Source organism: Rhinatrema bivittatum, chromosome 15 (assembly GCF_901001135.1).
Source record: "Rhinatrema bivittatum chromosome 15, aRhiBiv1.1, whole genome shotgun sequence".
Lineage (NCBI taxonomy): Eukaryota > Metazoa > Chordata > Amphibia > Gymnophiona > Rhinatrematidae > Rhinatrema > Rhinatrema bivittatum.
This window is the reverse complement of record NC_042629.1, coordinates 30535045-30562196: the sequence shown is the minus strand read 5'-3', so window position 1 is coordinate 30562196 and position 27152 is coordinate 30535045. Positions and strand designations below refer to the sequence as shown.

Genomic DNA, 27152 nt, shown 5'->3' with positions numbered 1-27152 from the left:
TTAGAGAGCAAACTAATTTTATTTTGGACCCTTGCTAGATAGTTTGCCAAGTGCCACCAGTTCTAGTTGCGTCATTGTAAAAACTAGCTGGTATCACATTTATATTTTCTAGCCACTGTAACTACTATGATTGTAACCAGTTAAAATATAAAACACAAAACACAATTTCACAAAAGCATAGAAAGCTGCAGGAAAAAACCCATCTTTAAAAAATACATAAGATGTAGTGTGGTATTTTTTTAACCCCTTTTTTCTTAGAGGTGGATACATATATTTTATTTTGAAAATTAAAAAATACACAGTTTATTAATTTGTATAGATAGGCATTCATGTAATAATCAATTATTTATATTTATACTTTGTTCAAAACTGCTATCTTTGGGCCAGATGTACTAAGCATTTATGTCAGACACAAAACAGGGAAAACCTTTAGTACATCTAGCCCTTTGTCACTGCAGTCAAACTAAGTGCAACAATGATACTTTCTGTTCCAGATATTAAAGTGGTTAGTTCTGCATTTCAAATTAACATTTTTTCACACATTCACTCAAATATAAACGCCATACTTAGTACAAAACAGAGAAAATTTGAAAAAGTAAACTCTACAACATTCATTCCAATGCTAATCTGCATTTAGAATCTCAGCTGTAATTTGCCTTCTCATTAAATGCTGCTTTATTATCATTACTGTAAGTTTCGAGGCACCAAAAAATACATTAATACAGCAGTATACTCATTTCCAGTTACCTCCTTTGAATTGAATCATCTTTTCTCAAGGTACTTAATAGCTGTAGACCAGCTTGATGCTCTAAACAGTATCTAATTGCTGATCTGATTTTCCTTACTACTTCATATAAGCTCCAGGTAGTAACAAGACAATGCCTCAAATGGCATTAAAAAGAAAAACAAAAAACTTTTGTTTCCATTACAAGTCAGGTTAACTCAAAGCTGAGGCTCATGGTTTATTATTTTTATTATTGCTAACGTGACTAAGACCTAAATCAATACAGCAAAACACTCCATCCAATTCTTCGGTGAGGTCAAGAGCTGATATTCAAAATGCTGCACGCTTGTTCCTCTCAAAACAAAATGATTACAACATTTCGGCAATTTGCCATCATGGTTCAAATTCAAGCCTTTTGTTTATATTTTCATTTTCTCTCTTATGCTGTCACCATGGGTTAAATTCCATGCATACAAGGTGTGATCATCCAGTTCAAATATTAATGAAATGATATAATTCTCTGACTAAAAAGGTCCCAGCCCATACTGATGTACTTCCCATTGTTCTATGGTTCTTAGAATTCTGTCTAATAACACTACTTACTCTTCACATCCAACCAGCACTAGCAATTTACTGTCTTCTCTCTCTGAACATGTTTTTTTGTCCACTCTGCATTTTCGGACTGTTGTGAGAGTATTATATGAAGTCTTTATAGTTCTGGAACAAGCCAAGAGCTGTCTTTCATTTACCATTTTGGGTTTTCCAAATCTATGTGCTGAAGGTCTTCAGAGGTGAGTCCGTTCATGGCTCCAAAGACTAAATGCAGTTTTGAATGTCCTGTGACACAATTTGCACATATATTGCCTTTTAAAGGTGATGGCAGAAAGTGGTGGAGCATGATAAAAGAGTGTGTTCCGATTTCTGAGGAGCAATGATTTCTCAGTAGTATTCTGGCCCTCAGGGAAACTTGTAGGGCTGTCGGGTTCAATAGGCTGAATTTTTGGCAGAGGGGGTGGTGGAGGCGGTGGAGGTGGTGGTGATGGGGATTTAATGGGTGGACAAGATTCAGCTTCTTTACATGGTGGTTTCTCTCCAGCTTGTGTCATATGAGACTGGAAATGACTCCACAAACGAAAGTTGGTCCGGAAAGCTTTTTTGCACACATGGCAAATGAAAGGTTTAACAGAACACAAGAGCTCTGATGAACGTTCCAGCTGTTTTATGCACAGTAAGATTTTTCCACATTTTTCACATGGCCACAAGCCAGTTTCTTTATGGGAAACTACATCCTTAGACTTTAAATTGGCATCTGAAACATCATCATCATCATCTGCAGGTTCTTCTTTGATTTGAATGTTAAATTGTTTGGTAACAGTTAGATCTTCAGGAAGGCAAGAAGAGTCCTCGGAATCAAAGTTCATTTGTTCTGAAGAATCACTGAAGACGCTATCTTCTTTTGAAGCAACTATGTTATTTATTTTACTAGATTCTGGGGCAGGTTGCTGTCTTGGAGTATTGGTCATTTCTCCATTATGATCCAATATGGGGAGAGAAAAGTTTTCTGATGGGGCCATAGTGTTTTGATTATGAACTTCCACTTGATGACGCCAAATACTAAAGGATGATTTAAAAGTGCGCATGCACTCAAGACAGGTCAGCTTCTTATACTGGCACTTGTTTTCATGTTCATGCTTCATTTCTGGAGAAGTAAATCTCAGGCTACAGTAGGGGCAGACTGTGGCATTTCTACAAAGTCGCTCATGATTTCCTTGTTCCATTACAGAGGATAGCTTAGTGTTACAAAGACGACACTGATACACCTCCTTGCTTTCTACTGGGCTCTTGATAACAAGCGTTTTGGGCTTGATAGCCTTGTTGCCGATTGGTTTTTCACCTGGATGCATTTTGATGTGCTGCTTGAATTGTGAGAGAAATCGATATGCTTTCCCACAATATGTACAAATATAGGCGCCTTTGGTTCTTGATCTTAAGTTCCTTTTGATTGCTTGCGACTGGGAAGTTGACTGTGTCTGAAAACCTTGCTTGCCACGTCGGAGTTTGACTATCAGTGCTTTTTTAATTTCTCTTTCTCTCACTATGTCAATTAATTTTCTTTGGAACTTTTCATCTAGGACAGCCTGCGAGCTTGAAGCTGGTGATGGATTCTTCACAATACCATGCTGTGTCTGGCAATGTGTCCACACTTTGAAGTTTGTGTGAAATCTTTTATGACAAATATCACAAGCATATGGTTTCTCTGGATTATGGTACATGTTGACATGACGGTGAAGACCTGCAGTAGATCTAAATATTTTAAGGCAATGTTTACATTTAAATTTTTTATTGGGTCTCATTTCTTCCAGTTCACTATATTCATCTTTACCATCATCAGAACCTGCAAAGTCAGCATCAAGATTTGGACTTGATATTTCCCCCAAGTTATCATCTGGCCCAGGAGAATTGCTCTCCATTTCCTTCAGTTGTTTAGAGGGTAGCCTTCTATCTGCTTGGTATCTGCGTTTAGCAGGAAGTCTAATCAAATTCCTTTGATTCTCTTCAGGTTTACAAGGAAAGTCTCTGCTGGTAGATGGTGAAGCATCTCCTACTGTAAAACTTATTATTTCAGAAGGATCTGAAAGAGGGCTGCTGGGCTCAGTCTTTATTTGTACCTCACTTAGTGGCGAGTCTGCTTCCCTATCAGTTGATTGAGAGGCGCTAAAGGACCTAAGACGATGTGCATGTATTACTTGTAATTTGTCCCCTGTGATTACTCTGTCCATTGAATCTGCTGAGGACTGCTTTTGAGTTAAAGAACTAATCTTGTCTTCCAGAGAATTGTCAGATGTTGTTGATGAAGGTTTTAAGTCAACAGGTGAATAGACAGGAACTTGACTATCCATAGACAGAGACCTTCGAAGGAGGCTTTTTACAAGTGGCCCACTCCTGTCAATTCGCTGATTTTCAGCTCCAGGTCTACTAGATGGGATTACCAATCCTAATTTTGAGTAGTACAGCAAGTTCCTGTCCTCACTTTGACTAGTACTACTTCCTTTTTCAATCTGTCGCAATAAATATGGAGATTCTGTGGAACCACGCAGAGATGGAACAGAATGTTGCTGTGGTCTTTTAGATGACATACCTTTCTCTGTTAGAAGTTCAACACTCACACACAGCTTATCATCTGCAGTTTCTTTGACAGCTAAAGGCTTTGGCAGCAGAACTGGATACTTTTTCACCCAGCCACTTCGACTTTGGTCATTTGATAACCTTGATGGTTCAAGAAGCTTTGTGTAACTGGCAGGATGGTCTTTCAACCATCTCTTTTCATTCAGCAATAAACCCTGTAGTGGTTCAGTTGACTTTGTTGTGCGAGATTGGCTGGTATTTGTCTTAGGTACAATGGAGGATGAGGCTTAGAAGAAAGTCTTAGGTCACTCTGTGCATGATTGGCATTTTTCCCTTGTGCTTCGTTTCGACTCTGGCAAACAATGACACTTCTCTGCTGAGTATTGCTTTCGTCTTCATCTTGAAATGATGCCCTCTTGCTGGGACATGAACCAAAAGGCGCTTGAGGAGTCTTGGACAGTATGTTTGTAGGAAGGAAATACAAGGCTGTAGCCCAGTTCTTGTACAGCTGCAAGACTACTCTTCTCCACAAACAAGGATGAGGAATAAATGTAATTTAACACATTATCAAATGCGTCTGCTTCACAGAAGTCAAGCTGAAACACAGACTGGGACTCATTCTGTTTATTTGTAAACAGGGAGTGGAAGTATTCACTACTTGCAGCCAAAACATTTTTATGAGCACGAAACTTTTGGTCTCCTACTATAAGAAGAACATCACAAAGCTGTCCTTTTAAGCGTTCCTCATTCAGAGCACTTAACAGAGAAATGGCATGTGCTGGGTTTATGTAATGCAAAATCCCTTCCATGATGTGGATTTATCTGAAAGATAAAAATAAATAAATTTAGTCATCCATAAATCACTTTTTGATTAAACTAGTTGGGGCACCATTTGTGGTAAAGGTGTGACCTCAACTGGTAAGGCTTTTCTTAAAATTGTATCAACTATGGGGCCGATTTTAAATTTTACGCGCGAGGGGTACATTTGTGTGCGCTACCCAGCACGCACAAATGTACACCTGATTTTATAACATGCGCGCGCGCATGTTATAAAAATCCGGGGTCGGTGGCACAAGGGGTTGCACATTTGTGCACCTTGTGTGCGCCGAGCCCAAGGGGGAGCCCCGATGGCTTTCCCCGTTCCCTCCAAGGCCGCTCCGAAATCGGAGCGGCCTTGGAAGGAACTTTTTTTTGGATCCTCCCCCACCTTTCCCTCCCTTCCCCTATTTAACCCACCCCCCTGCCCTACCTAAATCCCCCCCCTACCTTATTTGATGGAGTTATGCCTGCCTCTGCTGGCGCATGAACCTCCGGCACGGCCGCTGTGCCGGAGGACTTGGGAACGCCCCAGACCGCCGCCATGCCCCTGGCCCCGCCGCCGGACCGCCCATTTTTGAAAGCCCCAGGGCTTGCTCAGCGCGCGCAGGGGTAGGTTTTCGGGGGTTACACGCGTATCTTACGCACATAACCCTTTGAAAATCTACCCCAATCTGTGCACTCTTCATGTGCATCTTTAAAGAGTTTGCTGTGTTTGCCAATATTTTAAATTGTCATTAAACTAATGAACCCTATAAATAGATTCTAGACAAAACATTATATAGAATTTCAGTTGTTTTGAACATTAAAAGAACCACAAGACTCCCTTGAATTAGCATGTCTATGTGAAATGCCATAGTAGGCCCTGTATAAACTGGTTTTACTCACTTATTACTAAATGGTATGTATTAATTTTCATCACTCTTTGAAGCCTTACTAAATAACTAAAGACAGACTGCAAAATTTATACATTCATTTATACAATTCTGTGATTTCCACTTCTGTAGTTACTGTAATTGTGCACCTAATTCCAGGTTTCTGTATACACATTTATAAACCACAATGTAGTCTCTTTCTTTATCTTGTGAAAAAAAGTTTCAGCCAATCTAATATGGTTTTTAGAGCTATCCACTGCAAGGTATTAGTATAGCATACCAACAACTTTATTAACTAGTCTAGACTTTGTGAGCTTGATATTAAAACTCATTCCAAATTGGATCTACTCTATGGTGGCCAGTGATGGGATGGGAAAAATAAAGGTGATAAAACTTATTCCATGTCCAAATTTTAAGACTAGGATGACTATGTATTTAGGAAGCAATTTTAAAATGAGTTAAATGTGTAAATATAGCATATTATCATAGCAATTTTAAAAAGCCATTTACATGCAGAATATTCTATGGACAATTCAATGGCATACATTGCAGCAATTTTCAAAAGCCCACTTGTATTGGTAAAGTGCATTTACACATGTAAAACCCAATTTTAAGCATGTAAATGTTTTTTAAAATCAGGACCTAAATGTTTTCTCTCATTTTGTATTTGTGGGAGAAATACCTACGAGGTCAATATTCAAAAGGGTTTGTCCAGCTAACTTCGGGAGTTAACCAGACAACCTCGCAATTTTAAAATTTCCTACCCCCATCAAGCAGATACATTTTAGCCTGTAAATCATTACCCAGCTAATAGGAAGCAACTTTGGTGGTGTGGCTTTATTTTATCTGGCTACTGTTCTTACTCAGCAGTAGCCAGATAAACTTATTCAGTTAACTCTGATTAGAAAAATTACTTTCTTAAAGTTAGCCAGATAAGTGGAAAAAAAAACACAACCCATAGCAAGCAAGCACTGGCTTAGCCACAACTCTCCCACGAGAGTAAAACAATTGTAGTGTGAATTGAGTGACTCCCCGTCGCCTCCCCAAGAGAGTAAAATAATTGTAATGTGGCCTGAGCAGTGATATGGCTCGATCCACTCCACCATCCCTGATTTTAAAAGAAGTTTTGCTGCAAATCTCCACTCTTGAACCTCCAGAATTTCCCTAGAAGCCCAGTAGGAGGAAGGAGAAGCTTGTACCTTCTCCCACTAGGCTTCAGTCTAAGTGTAGTACAACTGTCAGCTGTTCCAGCACTTAAAATTAATTTATTCATTTTACTCGACCACTGGCTAGTTGCTTCATTGACAGCTGAGGTTAATAACTTAAGAAATGGCAATCATTTTTGGTTAGCTTTCAGTGAAAGGACTAATCAGTGGCTGAGTGAAAGAAGCTCACGACATGGTACATTTTTAAAACTAATTATGAATATCTCTCTGAAATTTCCGGTGAGGTAATTGTTGTAATATATATCGGTGATGAAACAAAAGACTAAAGTACCTCTATCAATCCAATAACAATGTTTACGAAAAAACACAATATTTTTGTCTTATTTAAAAGGCCTCATACCGGGCTCTGATATGCTAAATAGCGAGGTTGATTTCCTCTGCCAAAGGTTTTAATCATTGGTCATGAAAATGTTGTTTTTTTATGCTTGTAGAACTAAAACTCCTGTAGTGTTGCGTCCCTTTCCGACAGCTTCACTCCACCTACCTCTCTTTTAGGCCGATTCAGTAAAGTCTGCGGGAGAGTGGACGAACGCCCGCTCTCCCGGCGCGCGCACCATCCATTTGCCGGTGCGCGCGATTCAGTATTTAAATTAGGTTGTGCGGTAGAAACAGGCAAAAGGAGGCGCTAGGGACACTAGCGCGTCCCTAGCGCCTCCTTTTGACCCAGAGCAGCGGCTGTCAGCGGGTTTGACAGCCGACGTTCAATTTTGCCAGCGTCGGTTCTTGAGCCCACTGACAGCCACGGGCTCGGAAACCGGACGCCGGCAAAATTGAGCGTCCGGTTTTCAGCCCGACAGCCACCGGCCCATTTTACATTTTTTTTTTTTAACTTTTTTTTACTCTTCGGGACCTCCGACTTAATATCGCCATGATATTAAGTCGGAGGGTGCACAGAAAAGCAGTTTTACTGCTTTTCTGTGCACTTTCCCAATGCCGGCAGAAACTAGCGCCTACCTTTGGTAGGCGCTAATTTCTTAAAGTAAAATGTGTGGCTTGGCTGCACATTTTACTTACTGTATCGTGTGGGCATACCTAATAGGGCCATCAACATGCATTTGCATGTTGAGGGCGCTATTAGGTGCCGCGGGTTGGATGCACGTTTTCCTCCCCTTACTGAATAAGGGGTAAGGGAAAACGCGCGTCCAAGGGCAGGTTAACAGTGCGCTCCGATGGAGCTACTGTACTGTATCGGCCTGTTTGTTTGCTCCTCCTCATGCTGCAGATGGACGCCTGGCTGCCGCGGCGTCTGCCTGCCGTCCTCTCCGGCGTCCCTGGACCGGCTTGGGCGCTGCCTCCCGCCATGCTCGGCTTGGACCATAGGGGGCACGCGCGCAGCCCTTCTTCTTATTTCCTACTTGGCGCAAATTTCCGGGACGTCCCCCCGTGATGATGTCATGATGCTTGGATATTTAAAGCCTACAATGTTTGCTAGCCTTTGAGTTAGCAAGGATGGGTAATCCTATGGGAATCCTACGGATGGGATTCGCTCTCCATACCCAGCTACTCTGCCTCTCCAATCTCTATTGGACTCTCTAACGCTAACGGGGTACCCGCTCCTCGGGGGCCTCACTTGCTTTCTAGGTCGCTATCAGGAAACGGGTACTCGCTCCTCGAGGGCCCATGTTCCCTGACTCACTGCCTACTCCTACCTTCTCTTCTGCCTGGAAGGATTCGCTAATCTTCAACAACAGTGAGTACTACCATCTTCACCTCAGAGTTGTTCCCTGGAACCAGGCATTCGCTCCTCGAGGGCCTGCCTCCGATCCAGCCCCAGTGCCATTTCCGTGGAACCGCTGCATGAGTACATCATCTACAAGCCTCCCAGCTCTCAGGGTTCAGATACTCACTCCTCGGGGGGTCTGCTCTCCCTACCCTGGGGATTTCCATACTGGGGTCTTGTATATTCTCCACTGTACTCATTCTCTCAGTTCTTTCCACTACAGCACTGCTACCGGAGGAGTCGCTGTTCCAGTGCCTGAGGGATACCAGCCCTGCCGGGCTATTCCAGCTGCTCACTTGGTGGCTTCCTTACACAGTATAATAAAAGATCAAACTCTGTGTTTGTGTGTCCTGAGCTAAGTCTGACCTGTGGCCCTTCACGAGACTTCCCCCCGTGGGCATGGTCAACCCAAACCTCACAGTTTACAACATGTAGCCGCCTACTGTGTAGAAATCAGACATACTTTTCAAGAATTTAAATGGACAATTTTAGAGCAAGTTCTACCATCTCTGCAGGGTGGCGATGTCAAGTTAAAACTCAATTAGCGTGAAAACATTTGGATCTTTAAATTAAACACAATACAACCTCGGGGTCTTAACAATAAAACTGAATGGCACACTTTTTAAATCAATACTTTCTGTAGAATTTGGATATGCAAATTTTGTCTGATTGACATTTGCTATTCCCGCGTTTTTTGCCCTTTAAACATGGCAGCAGTTTGCAGCGTACCTTGGCTAGAATGAATTCATCTGTGTACAGCAGTGGCCAACAACAGACATTCTGCACATTTATAGAGTGAGCCTTGGTCTGAGTAAGTTTTAGGTAATATGGCTTTTTTCGATAAAACATTAGGACAATTAAGGCGAACTTAATAGAATATGCAAATCTTTTGATTGATACCTGCCGGTCCCATGTTTTTTGCCTTTTAAGTATGATGGTGGTTTGCCGCGGACCTTGTTTACAAGGAATTCACCTGTGCACAACAGCGGCTAACGTATATTTTTGCAGTAAGCCCTGGATTAAGTCGCATGCAATGTATTTCTTCCCCTTCAAAACATTGAGACTGTATTTAACAATTTTATTATGAATTTGTATCTGTGGTGCTTGAAAAGATGTGTTTTGAGGTGATTTAGTCATTTTTTATTAACTCCTCTTACATGTTTTTTAGAATCTGGGATAGTTATTAACTTAAGGATGTACCCCTGATGAAGGAACTATTGTGTTGTGTTGTGAATCGCTGCCCGCGGGTCCCCCAGTGAGCAGGTTCCAGTCACCTCCCATGCTTCTTCCCGACGTGGCTGTTGCCGCCGAAGTCAGACCTTCACTATGTGGCTGGAGCCGCAGACTTCCCTGCATTCATCACGGCCTGGGAGCTGCGCTTCATGCTTTCTTCGCGGCACAGAGCCGCCACGAACCTCTTCGCGGCCGGAGGCCGCCAGCCCCGGCCTGGATTGGCAGCTGGAGCCACTGCTGTCTTCGGGGCCTGCCTCCAGGCCCAGCTCTGCGTCTCTGGCGTCGGTGCAGGCCGCTGTCCGCGGTCCTGCACAGCTTGTTCCTGCTTCCTCCTTTAGGTGCCAGCGTGCGCCTCTCTACTGGATTTAAAGGGCCAGGCACAGGAAGTGTGCTGGCCCCACCTAAGGAGTGAACTTCCTGCTTGAGCCCTATAAAGGGCTGCTCCGTCACTTCAGTCTTCACCTTGCATCGGAGTTATTTCACTCTGGAGGATCCTGCCTGCCACAGCTCAGTCAGGTCTTCTTCGAAGGAGATCCTCTTCGTTTCGTCTTCTTGTCATGTCAAGTCATGTTCGTGCCTGAGGTCCCCGTCCAGGTGTCTCGTCTTGATCTTCTGCTTCCTGATGTTCCAGGTTCCTTGATGTTCTGCCCTTCTTGGAGTTTGCTTCAGCGCTCCTGAGCCTTCTGGTCCTGTTAGGCCGTGCTCTCTCGGATGACGTCTTTCCCGAGCGTGGAGTAGCCTAGAGGTGGAATTCGTTCCTGTGCTCCTGAGCCGTCATGTCCTGCCAGCCTTTGTGGAGCTCCGGATGACTTATGGCTCCGCCTTGGCTGGATTCTTCCCTGCGCTCGTCCCGTTCTCAGCGTGGTCCGTGACCAGCCTCCTCGGGCTGTGTAGGGCGCACAGTGGGACAGGGTGGTCCGCGACCAGTCCCGCGGGTGGACTGTGTAGGGCACCCTGAGAGACAGTGCCAAAGTCCTTCCGCCCAGCTTCTTGTCTCGTCTGGACTTCGTCAAGTTCCTCGTCTCTTCCTGGATGCCGTTGCATCAGTCTTGGTATCATGTCAACGTCTTGTTCCTGATGTCGTCGCATTGACCCTGGTCCGGGATGCCGTCGCATCGACCATTGGTCCGTGATGTCTTCGCATCAGCCTTGGTGTCATGTCTTCAGCTACCTTGGTGTCATATCCTGTGCCAGCCCTCGTCTCTGATGTCTTCGCATCAGCCTTGGTGTCATGTCTTCGTCTGCGATGCCGCTGCATCGACCCTAGTGTTATGTCTTCATGTCAAGGCCCGTTTGCCCTCGACCTCAGGCCAGGCCTGCTGCTCCATGCCGATCCAAGCGGCAGGTCTGAAAGGGCTCGGAATGGTCGGAGGACCATTCACATTCCAACATCATCATTTTGTTGGCCTTGGGAGCTTGCAGGCCTGGCAGAGGGTAAGCCCGTCAGCCATGCTGGAACACGCCGTCAACCCTCGGTTCAGTCCTGGATCCATCTGTGGTCGGGCTGAGGCCCAAGGGCACACAAAACACCGATTATGTAACAGAATGCAAGGCCTTCAAGGCCCGTTACACGTAACAGAATGCAAGGCTTTCGAGGCTGCTATCTAACATATTGTTCCAAAACACTGTAATGTCGGGCTGGTGCAAGGAAAAGCGTATGAAATACACAGTGACAGTTTAAGACATTTATACTGTTTCCAAATATTTGTGGCTTTTTTCCCAGAAGATTTAGCAAAATATAAGTGCAAATAAATTTTTGTTGTTTTACATGCAAGAGAAAAAAATTTGATCTAAAAGAAAAGTGTTTATATGTATACACATCAATATAATTTGACCAATGATTACAACTCATAGTGCACATTAATGGGAAAGCAATATGCAGCCCAGTACTATATGATGGTCTTCTAACAATCAATTGAATATTGCTGTGTTTTCCTTCCTTGAACATTTGTTTACAAGTGAGATTCACTATATATTGTTTTGATTATTCTTACACTTATTGGGTTCACATTTGTTTGTGATTTAAGACATAGCAACTTGTATGGCGAAGGAATGAAGACATTGACAACAGAAAATTTCAAATGTGATTTAAAGAAAACAACTAAGCCTCCTCCCCTTCGACCTTGTCTAAGTTCAGTGGACATCAGCGAATACCGGTTTATCATAGTCTTTCAGCCATGTTTCAGTAATGCATAAGCAATCATAAGAACATAAGACTGTTGTGTCCGTCGGTGCTAGACAGCTTTGCCCCGTTTGCCTCAACTTATTCACGGCTCCTCCTGCTTACCTAGAAAAGATGGCTACCACCACATCTACAAGCCGACCTCTCCGGTGTCCCCGGAACGGCTATGGTGCAGCCTCCCGCCATGCTCCTCCCAGGTTACCTACTAGGGTGCGCGCGCCACCCACGTCTATATTCCAACCTTGGCGCGAACCTCGGGGGCGTTCCCCCTTGCTGAAATCACGCCATCCGGGTATTTAAACTACTCTAATTTGCTAGCTCATCGAGTTAGCAAGGACAAGTATTGGGACTTGTATTCGTTCCTGTCTACGCTACTCTGCCGCTTCCGTGCTGCCGCCGGAAGCTCTCTCTCTCTGCCCTTCGGGGTAACTGTTAACCTGGGTACCCGCTCCTCGGGGGCTCTCTGCTTTATTTCAGGTGGCTTATAGGGAACAGGTACTCGCTCTTCGAGGGCCTGCCCTCCCTGCCTCAGTGCCTGCACTTCCTTCTACAACCTGTTGGAATCGCATATCTACAGCAAACACCTAGTGAGTACTCTAACTCTCAGTCTGTCTCATCCACAGTACTTCTTGCTGGGAAACCTGCTTCGGAACCTTCCTATACCAACGGGGTGAGAAGGGCTCCCTCTGCTGAGGTCCCTGAGACTGCAACTACCAGCCTCACTACTGCCACCTCTGGTGGTTCTCTTCAAGCTGTATAATAAAGAACTAACTGTGTTTGTGCGTTCTGAGTCTAGCCTAGTACTGTGGCTCCTTACGGGGCTCCTCCCACAGTACCCAAGGATCCACCAAAACACCACTTAACCATAATAAAGACCATAAGAAATTGCCATACTGGGTCAGACCAAGAGTCCATCAAGCCTAGCATCCTGTTTCCAACAGTGGCCAATCCAGGTTACAAGTACCTGACAAGTACCCAAAAACTAAGTAGATCCCATGCTACTGATGTCAGTAATAGCAGTGGCTATTCTCTAAGGGGAAGGGAGGGAAAGGTTTGTGTGTGTGTGTGTGTCTGTGTGTGGGGGGGGGGGGGGGGGGGGGGGGCGCTGGGAAAAAAGTTCCCTCCAAGGCCGCTCCGAAATTGGAGCGACCTTGGAGGGAATGGGCAAAGTCATCGGGGCTCCCCTCGGGCTCGGTACGCACAAGGTGCACGTGTGCACCCCCTTGCGCGCGCTGAGCCCGGATTTTATAACATGCGCACAGCAGCGCATGCATGTTATAAAATCGGGCATAGATTTGTTCGCGCTGGATTGCGTGAACAAATCTACGCCCACGCGTAGATTTTAAGATCTGGCCCTAAGTCAACTTGATTAATAGCAGTTAATGGACTTCTCCTCCAAGAACTTATTCAAACCTTTTTTAAAGCCAGCTACACTAACTGCACTAATCACATCCTCTGGCAACAAATTCCAGAGCTTAATTGTGCACTGAGTGAAAAAGAATTTTCTCTGATTAGTTTTAAATGTGCTAATTGCTAACTTCATGGAGTACCCCCTAGTCCTTCTGTAATCCAAAAGAGTAAATAACCGATTCACATATACATGTTCTAGACCTCTCATGATTTTAAAGACCTCTATCATATGTCCCAGAGGCCAGACATTTTTGCTATAGATTGTGCATTGACAAATAGAAAGATCAGTGCAGCAGATGCAATAAGAGTAGGCATTGCGATTAATGAAATGTTAGTGAGATTCTGGCAGAAGGAGGGCGATAGCGACAGCGGATGTTACAATTGCAATAGCGTCCTTGGTCTGTGATGACTGGAATAGCCAGATGAACTGGTTTAGGTAACAATTCGTACTCACAGTTTCCCATAGAAATCATGGTAGTTGTTTTAGCAGCCGCAAGCAAGGCGCGCATGAAGGGGTGCACAAAGGGGCAAGCTCCTTTGTTACGCTCTACGACGCAGATGTCTCCAGCTTCCTCGCCTTGTTTAAATGGCCTTGTGCGGTCTCACCATTGAACGATACAGAGGCATTATGACATCCACCATTTTATTCGCCATTCCCTTCCTAATAATTCCTAACATTCTGTTTGCTTTTTTGACTGCCGCAGCACATTGAGCCAACAATTTCAATACATTATCCACTATGACGCCTAGATCTCTTTCCCGGGTGCTAACTCCTAATGTGGAACCTAAAATCGTGTAACCACAGCGAGGGTTATTTTTCCCTATATGCATCATCTTGCATGTGTCCACATTAAATCTCCTCTGCCATTGTACCCCCAATCTTCTAGTCTCACAAGATCCTCCTGCAATTAAACACAATCCGCTTGAGATTTAACTACTCTGCATAACTTTGTGTCATCCGCAAATTTAAGCATCTCACTAATCGTACCCCTTTCCAGATCATTTACAAATATATTAAAAAGCACCGGTCTTAGTACAGATCCCTGAGGTACTCTACTGTTTACCTTTCTCCACTGTGAATACAGACCATTTAATCCTACTCTGTTTCCTGTCTTTTAACCATTTTGCAATCCATAAAAGGATATTGCCTCCTAACCCATGACTTTTTAGTTTTATTAGAAACCTCTCATGCGGACTTTGTCGTACGCCTTCTGAAAATCCAAATACACCACATCTACCGGTTCAGCTTTGCCTTCATAAAACTGTAGGAGATTTGTAAGGCAAGATTTCCCTTGGGTAAATCCATGCTAGCTGTGTCCCATTAAACTATGGCTATCTAAATGTTTTGTGATTTTAATTCTTTATAACAGCTTCCATGATTTTTCCCGGCACTGAACTCAGGCTCACCAGTCTATAAATTCCCATATCTGCCCTGGAGCCCTTTTTAAATATCGGGGTTACATTGACCACCCTCCAGTCTTCAGGTACAATGGACGATTTTAATGATAGGTTACAAATTTTTGCTAATAGGTCTGGAATTTCATTTTTGAGTTCTTTCAGAACCCTGGGGTGTATACCATCCGGTCCAGGCAATTTACTACTTTAGATCCTGTGGCTATTCTTTTAAGCAAACCTTATAGGGATTTTTGATCTGCTCATAAAAAGGGTATAACTTTAATAAATCATTTTTAGTAGCTGCTAAACGCAAGCTAACATGTCACTGGAAGTTGAATTCACCTCCATCTCTAAATGCATAATTCATTTACTTTGGCAAACCTATTATATGGAGCTCATTACCTTTCAACTATAGAATTTTTATCAGAATATTCCTAAAGTATTGGCTTCTTTTTTGAACAAAGCAGCTGTTGTACTGGATGTGGTGACTTAATTTGATTTACACTTATTTTTCTAGAATCTTTAAATATATGCTTGGGAACAGGAGAAAATAATTAGTTAAACTGCTAAAATTAGCATATGCTGTTCTCTGCTTCTTGTTAATCTGCTGGATATACCATTCACCAGTAGTCATCCAGCCGCTTCAGCATTCATCCAGGATCATCAGCACTCACACAGGCTCCTCAACATTCAATCCAGCTACCTCAACATTCACCTAGCCATCTCAGCATTTATCTAACCACCCCAAGTTTCAATCGGCCACCTCAACATTCATCCAGCCTCCCCACCTTTCATTCAGCTAAGGATCGGCACTGCCATACTACTTTAATCATATCACCTCAAAGCATACTTCCACAATCCTCACTTCCACCACGCCATAGGACATCATCTGCTGGCAAATCCTGTCAAAGTGATCTCTTTAGTCCCATCATGATGCTAGGATACCCAATACACATTTTACATCACAACACCTGCTTCAAGATGAAGCCTTCGTTATGATACCAACCTATAACTCGTAGAAATTTAACTCCGGTGATGATCTCCCCCTTTACACAGTTTTTCCCCTCTGTTAAACTGTAAACCGATCCGATATGGTAATCTACTATGAAGGTCGGTATATAAAATTGTTAAATAAATAAATAAATAAACTACTTGGGCTAGCCCTTTTCACTTTAACACTATTCAACGCCCAGTCAATTACCAAAAAAACCCACATTCTTCACGACTACCTGCTTGACGCCAGGCCAGACATCTGTGCTATCACGGAGACCTGGCTGAAACCCTCAGACACAGCTTTAATAAATCAACTTCCTAAACAGATTTATGACGTCTTCTCCATACCTAGAAAAAAGAAAAAAGGGGGAAGTCTCCTCATAGCAGCCAAAAAATCTCTCAATCTCACGCTACAACCTATCAATACAATACCTAAATTGGAGGTAGGCTTATTCAAATCTAAGTCGCTCCAAATCCTCCTCACTTACGCTCCCCCTGGACTTCTAGATCAAGACGCTTCTCCTATGGTGGAAATCATAGCCAAATACCTAAAACTAGATTCTCCAGCCATAATCCTTGGAGATTTTAATCTTCACATCGATGCCAACCCCAGATCTTCTAACTGTGAAGCCTTCCTGTCAGCCCTTTCGGACATGGGCTTCAAACAATACATCAACCAACCCACACATAAAGCAGGTCATACACTTGACCTTATCTTTACAAACTCCAACCTCACTCCACTTTCACCGCCGCTATGCCTCCCAGTTCCATGGTCAGACCATTTCATGATCACTGCCAACATTAGGTCATTGACAGGATCTCCTGCGCACCCTCAGGCGACCACTCTGTACTACAGGAAACCATGCCCTTCAGAAGACCTCGGCAACTCGCTGATTAAAGAACTTTCTAACCTGGATCTATCCAACCCCAATTCTGCTATTCTCTCTTGGCAAAACATCACAGAAATGATAGCCAATAACTTATGCCCACTGTCAAAAAAACCCACAAATCCTTCTCATAAAAACAAGCAGCCATGGTTCTCAAATGAGCTCCGTACCCTAAAGCAAAATCTAAGACGGAAAGAAAAAGAATGGAGGAAGAATCCCAATCCACATTCTCTAACAATATACAAAGCCGCTCTCCACCATTACAGAACAGCAACACTTCGAACTAAAAGAGAATTCTATGCCCACCGTATCCATGATATGATGTTTGACGTGAAGGCTCTTTTTTTGTATGTATCGGAACTCACCAAAACTGCTCCCCCTACTATTCCAGACGACACAGCCCAAGCGAAGGCCAACGATCTCGCCGTATTCTTTCAGAACAAAATTTCCAACACCCTGGCTAGATTACCAACCAGCCCAAACTCACTGCCTCCAAATACCCACCTACTGAACACAGACACAAGCTTGGATTCCTTCGATCCTACTCACACCTTAGAGGTGGAAACCCTGATAAAAAGAATGAAACCTTCAACCCACCCTCTAGACCAAATACCCTCCAAATCTCTGATTCTCATACCAGAATACATCTCCAAATATCTAGCTGATATTATCAATTGTTCCCTCTCACAAGGAATATACCTGGATGCTCTCAAAATGGCCACACTCAAACCCATACTCAAAAAACCGATCCTGGATCCAGATGACCTCAACAACTATCGCCCTATATCAAATCTCCCGTTTGTAGCTAAGATCATGGAGAAAACTGTAAATAAGCAACTTTCAAATTACCTAGAAGACCATAATATTCTACACCCGTCACAATATGGTTTCCGAAAAGAACACAATACCGAAACCCTCCTCATCTCACTCCTTGATCATGTTTACATTGGCTTTGATAAAGGACAGTCATTCCTCTTAGCTCTCCTCGACATCTCTGCAGCTTTCGATACTGTAAACCATAATACCCTTCTAAACCGGCTATCAGACATAGGAATTGCAGGATCAGCCCTTAGTTGGTTCGACTCCTTCCTTAGCAATAGAGGCTATAAGGTTAAAATCAATAACAAGGAATCCTCTCACACTAACGCCCCATTCGGAGTCCCCCAGGGCTCCTCCTTATCGCCTACCCTGTTTAACATTTACATACTCCCTCTCTGCAATTTACTAACAAATCTGAAACTTAAGTTCTATATATATGCAGACGATGTTCAAATTTTAATCCCAATATCCAATTCACTCGAATCAACACTCAGGTTATGGAACTCTCACCTGCAAACGATCAATCATCACTTCTCAAGCCTCAATCTGGTGCTCAACACTTCCAAGACAGAACTATTGCTAATCACTCCAGAAGGCAGTCCCTTCCAACACCAACTGCAAACGAATATACAAACATCCCATGCTAGAGATCTTGGAGTCATTATTGATAGTCACTTGAACCTAAAGCAATTTATAAAACACACTACAAAGGAGTGCTTCTACAAGTTACAAGTACTCAAAAAACTCAAACCACTCCTATTCCATTATGATTTTAGATCTGTCCTCCAAGCCATTCTGTTTTCCAAAATCGACTACTGTAATTCCATTTTGCAAGGTCTCCCGGCTTCTACTGTAAAACCCCTCCAGTTGCTCCAAAATGCAACGGCGAGAATTTTGACGAATACCAATCGGAGAGCGCATATCTCTCCCATTCTAAAAGATCTTCACTGGCTCCCAGTACACTTCAGGATTCTTCATAAATCACTTACAATTATCCACAAATATATTCGCCATCAGACCCCCCTTGATCTGCTACACCCCATCAAACTGCACTCGACGGCCAGACCTTTAAGGGATGCCTACAAGGGATCCTTACATGTACCTCCTATTAAAGCTGTACAACACTCAAACATCAGAGACCGGACATTCTCCATCACAGGTCCCTCCATCTGGAACGCCATGCCTCCGGACCTCAGGCAGGAATCTTGTCTACTAACTTTTAAAAAGAAACTAAAGACATGGCTGTTCTGCCGAGCCTTCCCCGCCACTAGTCCAACAGCCTGACTTAGACTTGTCCCAGCAATCATGTAAATAAACAAGCGCTAAATCATGTATATAAGTTATCATAAGGACGCTTACAAATTATCATGAGGACGGCTCCTTGCCTCCCTCATATATTATACTCTATCTTCGTTCTCCTTCTTATTTCCTACTCCAAGTTAACGCATCCTTGTTATAATGTAACTTTATACTCCTTCAAATTGTCTCTTGTTATTGGTTGGTTATAGTTACTGCTTGTTCGATGTAAACCGAGTTGATTTGATTTGTATCAAGAAAGTCGGTATATAAAAGCCTTTAATAAATAAATAATAAAATATACTGTTCTATGCTGGTTCCTTAATAAAGTTTTTTTGAAAAAAATAAATTAAATAAAAACATATTTGTTTAAGAAGGCAAGCGACATTGAAGCAAAATAGAACAAGGCCTTAAAACACAGGTTAGAATGCTAGCACTAAAGAGTAACATCTTACTATTATTAGATTGTATAGATGACAGATTCAATTCTATGTTGTATTAATATTCATTTTAATGTAATGTGTTTTAATCTGTTATTGCATACTGTGAATGTAATGGTGTAAACCGCTATGAACAATCCTTTGGAGAGAGTGGTATATCAAAACTTTTAAATAAATTAAACAAACAGAAACAAATAAATAAATAAATTGATGAACGGAACAAAGAATTCTATTGGGATGATATGGCTTGATTAGATTGGCAAGGTAAAGAGATGGGCCATGTCGATAGGGTTTAAAGGTTAGATATGTGATTTTGAAATTGATACGGGCAGAAATGGCTAACCAGCGACTATCCTTTTTTTTTTTTTTTTAATGAAGATGACTTTTGCTGCAGTATTCTAAACGAGCTGAAGTTTACGCACAGTCGTTTTGATAAGACCATGAAAAAGTGCATTGTAATAATCAAGTTTGCTGAGGATTAAAGCATGTACAATGGTTTAAGAACATTAGAGTCAAGAAAAGGATGTTGTCTGCAAATAAAATGAAGATGAAAGTAATAGGATTGAATCAAATGAGAAGTGTGTGGACTGAATATTAGATTGCTGTCCAGCCTGACTCCTAAGACTGTAGAGATTTCATTAACTGGAATAGAAATCTCTATTACTGGAAAAATTAAAGTCAGGATGGCTTTTACCAAAAAAGCACAAAGATTCAAACTTGCTTGAATCTTTACGTTTAAAGCTGAACTGGTAAGGTAGCAGAGTAATGGGGCATGAAGTAGACCCTTAGGCCAGTGTGAGGATGGCGTACTGGAGGTAGCTCTTCCCTCCTGTGGCAGGCTGCAGGCCAAAGGCAGAGCAGGAGAATTGGAGTCTGGGCTGAGGTCAGGGCAGGTGGTAAGTGAGGACTGATATGTGTGCCTGAACTTGACACCAATATGGAGACAACAACTGACCCACAATCCTCTGCTATCTTAGCCTTCCTCGCTATGTGAACTTTAAATGCCTTCCTGAGCCTGACCTGGAGAAATTCCAAGAACACCTGGACAGCAGTTGAAGCTGGCCACACTTTGTGATGCCTAATTATAGGGTCACAAACGCAGAAGACAACGGGTAGAACTTCAGACTAGACTGTCACTACAGGGGCACCATTAACAGGGGCATCTGTAAATACAGCCTAAGATGTGATAATTGCTCTGACCAACAAGATTCTAACAGAACAAAGGACTATCTAAAGAGTGATGGTAAATGGGCTCCACCTTGAAGAAATAATCAGGGTAGTTTAGGGTTTATTTATTTATTTATTTATTTAAAGACTTTTATATACCAGTATTAGTGGGGACATCATACCGGTTTACATTCAAACATTTAAGCTTGGAAAATACATATTAACAGGGAGGAGAAACCTGGAGGGGGATCAACAAGATGCAGTATGAAAATATAGATAAACAAAAGCAAAAAAGAAACCTTAACATAAGGCATGTAATGGTCACATTGTGAGGGGCTTTTGGGCTGACAGGGGAAGATCTATTCAGGATATGCTCCTTTGGATCTATTCTGTCAACATGTCTATTCTGTCAACATGTCAACAGCATGATAATCTATCATGCTGTTGACATGACAATCAATGTAAATGATTCTCTGGGTAGTCACGCACTTTTAGAATTTCTAACCTAGTACTATATTGTACAAAAACTTAGATTGTAAGCCCGCTGGGGATAGAGAAATACCTACAGTATCTGAATGTAAACCGGTATGATATCTCAATTGAGATCGAATGTCGGTATATAAAAACAATAAATAATAATAATAATATAATGAGATGCTGGTGGTCAGTTTGTTAGAGAAGTGGCATCAGCATCTCCCAAGAATACTTATATTGATCAATAAAATATTATGGGGTAGATTTTAAAAGGTTGCGCACGGGCGTACATGTATACATGCTACCCGGCGCGTGCACATGTACACCTGATTTTATAACTTGCGCGCGCAAGTTATAAAATCCAGGGTCGCCGCGCGCAAGGGGGTGCACAATTGTGCACCTTGCGTGTGCTGAGCCACGAAGCCTTCCCCCATTCCCGCTAACCTGACCTTCCCACCCCTTCCCCTAACCTTTCCCCCCCAGCCCTACTCTAACCCCCCCAAAATTTGTGTTTTACCTTTTGCGCCTGCCTCTGGGCAGGTGCAAGTTACGCGCACCAGCCAATTGCCGGCACGCGATCTCTGACACAAAAGCAAATGGCCACTGTGCCAGGAGCCGCTGACCCCGCCCCTGCCCCCTCCCCTTTTTGCACGTCCCGGGAATTTAAGTGCGTCACTGAGCCTTTTGAAAATCCGGCCCTATACTTTCTACAAAATCTAAGTGTTCTTGTATCCCTGGGTAAGCGTCATAAAACATGGCTTGGTGTTTAACATTTTATTTTTGGCGCCTGAACAGGGATACAGCAGCGGCTGCGGCCACCGTGCATTGTGCAGTCTTGTGTCTGAATCTGCTGGACAGGCTCAGACCTAACACTGGTGCTCAGACATTAATTGGCTCTCGTCCGAAGGAAGTTCCCCAGATAAAAACTTCTGGATGTTTTGCTTATTGCATAGTGATTCCCAGGAACAGAAGATTTCTGGATGTCTGTTTATTAAAAAGTGATACCCAGAGGACACAAGAGAGAGTGCCCCCCACTGCGGAAGGGGATGACAGATCTGTTTCTAAGTATTTAATCAGGCCTACATAATCAACTTGTAAGTATAATTTTGTAGTTAGCAAGTAAAAGATATTCTTTGGCCAACTGTAAATAAAAGTGCACTATTTATTTTGATCTGCTGTGGTGATGCTCACTTGTAGATTATTTTTAGTATACTTAATGAAAACTTATTAAGAGTGATTTTGGTTCATTTGTTTGTATATTTGTTAATAAATTTGTACTGGAAAACAATACAAAGAGGTTTAAAACAGCAACAGTTAGTCCTTTGTTTTAAGTCCTTGCCGTGCTTGCATGGCTGTGGGATTATTAGAGGAAAATAAAAAAGGAAAGTTTTTGGAAAAGTATAGTTTGGAATCTGGTTTTCTGTTTATGTCTGATTGCTGCCATGGTGTAATGCATTGCAGTGAGAGGGGTCTAAATTACAATTGTCATGGAAGTTTCAGAACTTGAAAGGGACTGGGAGCTAGAGAGTTAACTGTGTTGGAAGGTAAGAGAAAGCGGGAGGTATGTAAAGCTCAAGGTGATTCTTATGCGCAGGTGGAAACAGTGGGGAGAACTGGTTTAAATGAATTGCTTTTTTGTTTGAAAGTTATAAACAGACTGATGAGGAATTAAAATTGTGGAGAACTGTTACAGAAAGTGAATTTAATTTAGTAGATTCTTTAAGAAAGTTTGGTGTCGTCAGCTTTCTCTGGATGGCTAGCATTGAATTTGTACACAAAATCCCCGCTGTTTGTGAGGTCAAAAATATCAATCCACAACAACTCAATTTACACCACTCATATAGAAAATTTTTTTTAAGTAAGATGAGGAAGATTTCATACTTATTTCTGCAACATGCCTCCTCGGCCTTGTATACAGAATTCTATGTTTTACAATCATAAACCAATCTCCATCCTACCTTGGAATATTTTTTGAAAATTTTTTTGTGAAAAAATCATGAAAAACAAATTGTGTAAAATGTGCTTAAAATCGGCTAAAAAAGCTCAATGTTATTCAAATTTCATTCGAATTTTTAATCTTCTTCAAATTGTTATAATGGGTGTTAACCTCTTCAACGCTTCCCTTGTCTAAATGGCAATTGGTCACTTCTGACCCTCTCAGCGTCTCTGTACTGATTTTTTTCTTAACAATTATTTTACACACCACTTACGCTTGCCGCGTCTGAATCTTTATTTCTTGTAACACTCTCGATCACAATTCTTTTCTTTCTCAGCCACAGTTTTTTTGTATATATATGTGCCACCCACGTATTCTTTTACACGCCCCCTTATTCCTACATATAAACAGCAACTGACCCACAATCCTCTGCTATCTTAGCCTTCCTGGCTATGTGAACTTTAAATGCCTTACTGAGCCTGACCTGGAGGAATTCCAAGAACACCTGGACAGCAGTTGAAGCTGGCGACACTTTGTGATGCCTAATTATAGGGTCACAAAAGCAGAAGACAAGGGTTAGAACGTCAGGCTAGACTGTCACTACAGGGGCACCATTAACAGGGGCATCTGTAAATACAGCCTAAGATTTATTTTATTTATTTAACAGTTTTATATACCGACCTTCATAGTAAATAACCATATCGGATCGGTTTATGTGATAATTGCTCTGACCAACAAGATTCTAACAGAACAAAGGACTATCTAAAGAGTGATGGTAAATGGGCACCACCTTGGAGAAATAATGAGGGTAGTTTAGGGATAATCTATCATGCTGTTGACATGACAATCAATGTAAATGATTCTCTGGGTAGTCATGCACTTTTAGAATGTCTAACCTAGTACTATATTGTATTTTACCTATAAAAGAAGGATCAGTTCATGTATACAGTGAGATGCTGGTGGTCAGGTTGTTAGAGAAGTGGCATCAGCATCTCCCAAGAATACTTATATTGATCAATAAAAAATTATACTTTCAACAAAATCTAAGTGTTCTTGTATCCCTGGGTAAGCGTCATAAACCATGGCTTGGCGCTTAACAGGATGAAGTCAAAGTCTGATCTAGAGTTGTGGCAGGTGGCAGGCAAGGCGTGGTCAATGTCTGAGCAAGGGTCATTGGAGACGGTGGACAAGACGTGGTCAATGTCCAAGCTAGGGTCGTGGCAGGCAAGGTGTGGTTAGGATCTGGTTCAAGGTCAGAAGGAGAGCTAAGGAGCCCAGGCAAAGGAGGGCAAAGGAACATGGGCAAGGGCTAGGTTACAGCAAGACAGGAGGGCTGAAGCACGACAAGAAGGAAGATGCTGGAAATGGTAAAGAGCAAGAAGCAATTCACCCTGCAGGCTGGTGCACAGTAGAGGACGTGTTGCTGAGACATCGAAGTAGGAGAGGCCCAGAGCTTAAGTACCCCTGCTGCTAACATCAGCAACAGGTGCTGCAGAGTTAATTCCCGCATTTAAATGAAATGAGGATGCGCATAAATGTGCCTAAGGCAGGATCCAGGAGAAATCTGAGCATTAGGCATTGTGGTGTCCAGTGCAGGTGGTAAGGCATGCTGATCGCGATTGGTGCAGCATTACAGGCAGGCTCCGCTGGTGTATCTAGAATCTTTAATAAACCAAGGAATTCAGTCCATGAGTCTTTGTCTTTACAATTCAAATGACCAGGGAGACAACTGGATGCTAAATATCAAAGTAATAAAAAAAGAATTCACCCAGATAAGCAAGTTTAACTTCAAGATTGCATATTTGGAGGAAAAACGTTTTGCAAAATGTGTCTAAATAATACCACATTCTTTCTTCTACCATATTAAAGTTATGTGGAAGAGTGCGACCCGGCCTAGATTTAACACGCGACCACCCGCCGCCTGAAACTAACGCGTGTCCACCCGCCCCCGCCTGGAACAGGCGACCACCCGCCCGCGGCCTAGATTTAACACGCGACCACCCGCCCCCCGCCGGGACCCACGCAGCCCTCCGACAGGTATTTAAAAATTTTGTTTTTTACACTTCCTGGTGCCTGTCATTTCAAATGTCATTTGAAATGACAGGTACCAGCGCACCCAGGTTACTGTATAGGCGCTGTATTAAGCGCCTATACAGTAAAATGGGTTGCGCGGGCATAACCCTTCCCTAACGCTTCACAGCCGCGGCATGCATTTGCATGCAATTAGAAGAGAGTATCAGGCGCTAGGTCAAGAGAACTGTGCGTGCGGGGAGGAAGGGTGCACCTGATACTGCCGCACTGTTTCTACCGCGGCCTTACAGTATCGAGCTGTTAGCTTCTAAAGAATGGAACAAACTCCCAGTTGAACTGAGGTTGCAGCAAGATTATAAGGTATTTAGGAAGCATTTAAAGGCAGTTTATTTTTTTTTGGAAGCTTTCGGGGGTAGTGAGCAGATTCAGTATCAGTTAGGGGAATATAGAATGGGATGATAAAAGTTTTTATTTTTATTTTATTGACGTGAGTTGTATGGCATTGAATGTAAATGTTTAGATTGAATCATTTTATGAATGTATTTATTGTAATCCACGCCAAACTGATCTCTGGAGGTAGCGGAATAGAAGGAATTTTAAATAAATAACGTGAGCATCAGCTCTCAGGTATGTCCTGATAGAAAAAAGGTCGAGAAGCACTGCTATAGAGATTCTCAGCTCATGGCAAAAAAACAAGGGTCCTCAAATGTTGAGAGAAAATTTCAAATCAAGTGAGGGCTGGATGGCGTGAATGCATTCCCCTTGAAGTTTCTGGAGTGGGGTGGAGGCAGAAAGTATCCATCTATGAGTTTGCTGAGCAAGGGGAGGCATAGCTGCCCCTACCGATGATTTGAAATGCTGGGAGAGAGAACAGGGTTCATGGGGGTTTGGTAGATATTTCTATTAATGGTACTCTTTCTTGGAAGGTGGCAACTCTGCCACACCCATAAGAATCCTGCTTCCCACAACGCCCCTCTGAGGTGTGTGTGAGATGCAGCCCTTGCCATCCCTTCCACTCTCATCATCCCGGCCAGCAACTTTCCTCAGAAGCACACTGGCAGGGTCTGGCTTCCCTACCAGTGGCTTTCTTCAGCAATACAGGTCCAGCCACTTTTGATGGCAAGGCCTTGTCTGCTGTCCAGTAACCTTCTTCAATGCCGCAGTCAAGATACTTCTTCATCCAACGGTGGCGTCTGGAACACCCATAAACCTTCTGCTTTCACTGCGGGCCTAAAAACATTCTTCTGTGAGCCAACCATATAAAGGAAAACCATAGTGGGCCAGCCAAACGAGCTCTGTAAGCTAGGTGCAGCCCACAGCATTACAATTGTTAAATTTCCACAACAAAAACTGAACGAATTTACACTCAGCATTTCAGATGTCAAGAAAGCTTCTATAATTTTTTAATTTGCAAAAATCAAAGCAACAAATACTTTTTTTAAATGAATGCCACAACAGAGGCGACAAATACTAACCACCATATCAGCGTGGTTGAATTAGCGTGTTATGTCCCTCTCCACTGCCACTTAGAGCATGATTTTACTTAACTCGCTGACTAAAATATGAATGTTATTTGCAGACAGGAAAGCAAGAATTAGTCGGTGACATCATTAACATCGATTCTCTCTGTATACAACAGTACAAGCAATAACAACGCCATAAGTGAACACGCTAAAGCACATGCGCAATGCTCCTCAGCACGCAAATCACTTCTCGGCACATGCGCAATAATCCTCAGGGATGCCAGACCCTGCTGCAGCGCATGAGCAGTCCAGAGCAAACGAACCCTAGATTGAACAGCAAGCACGCGCGCGCCCCATGATGGCGCCCTAACCGCTGCCAGTGGCGAGCATGCGCATCTGCGAGTCCGCCCGCCATTACGGGCAGCGGGCATGCGCAACAACGCAAACGAAGCCAAAGACTGACAAGGAGCATGCGCAAGATGAGGTCAGATAGGGGCGTTTGGAAGCCTACGCATGCGCTCCAGCAAGCTATGGGACCGCAGCCCCGCTGCTGGAAGAAAAAAGAGGAGAAATCACCTCAGAGTTACGTCAGGAAAGGACGCCTTTCCCAAAGCGAAACTAGCGGACTGCGCCATCCAACAGTTTTAAAAAAGAGTGTCCGTTAAACTTTTACTTACCGTTAGTTCGCTCCGCAGGTCGGTGGGGTCCCCTTTCCCACCTTTTCTCTTAGAATACGTCGGCGCGCGCGGCTGCTGTGATTCCATCCATCTTGAATTTGACGTCATCCCACACCAGAGATGAGGTCATCGCATTGAACGCTCGTCACGTGCGCAGCACTTTGATTGGCCGGGATCAGCTGGGGGGTTGGACGGGTGCTTCGCTGGCTCGCGGAAAGAAAGTCCTTCCCCAATCCCCGGGCCCGGTCTCGTGTGCGCCTGC

At 43.1% G+C, this 27152-nt stretch overlaps 1 protein-coding gene across 1 annotated transcript; it reads right to left on the bottom strand.

Annotated features, from left to right (window-relative positions):
- Nucleotides 1–27152, bottom strand: ZBTB21 (zinc finger and BTB domain containing 21). The gene is given in 4 exon segments (XM_029578707.1): nucleotides 1–4127; nucleotides 4130–4332; nucleotides 4334–4672; nucleotides 26891–27152. Coding segments are annotated over 3 exon segments (3147 nt in total). The 5' UTR covers nucleotides 4660–4672; nucleotides 26891–27152; the 3' UTR covers nucleotides 1–1509.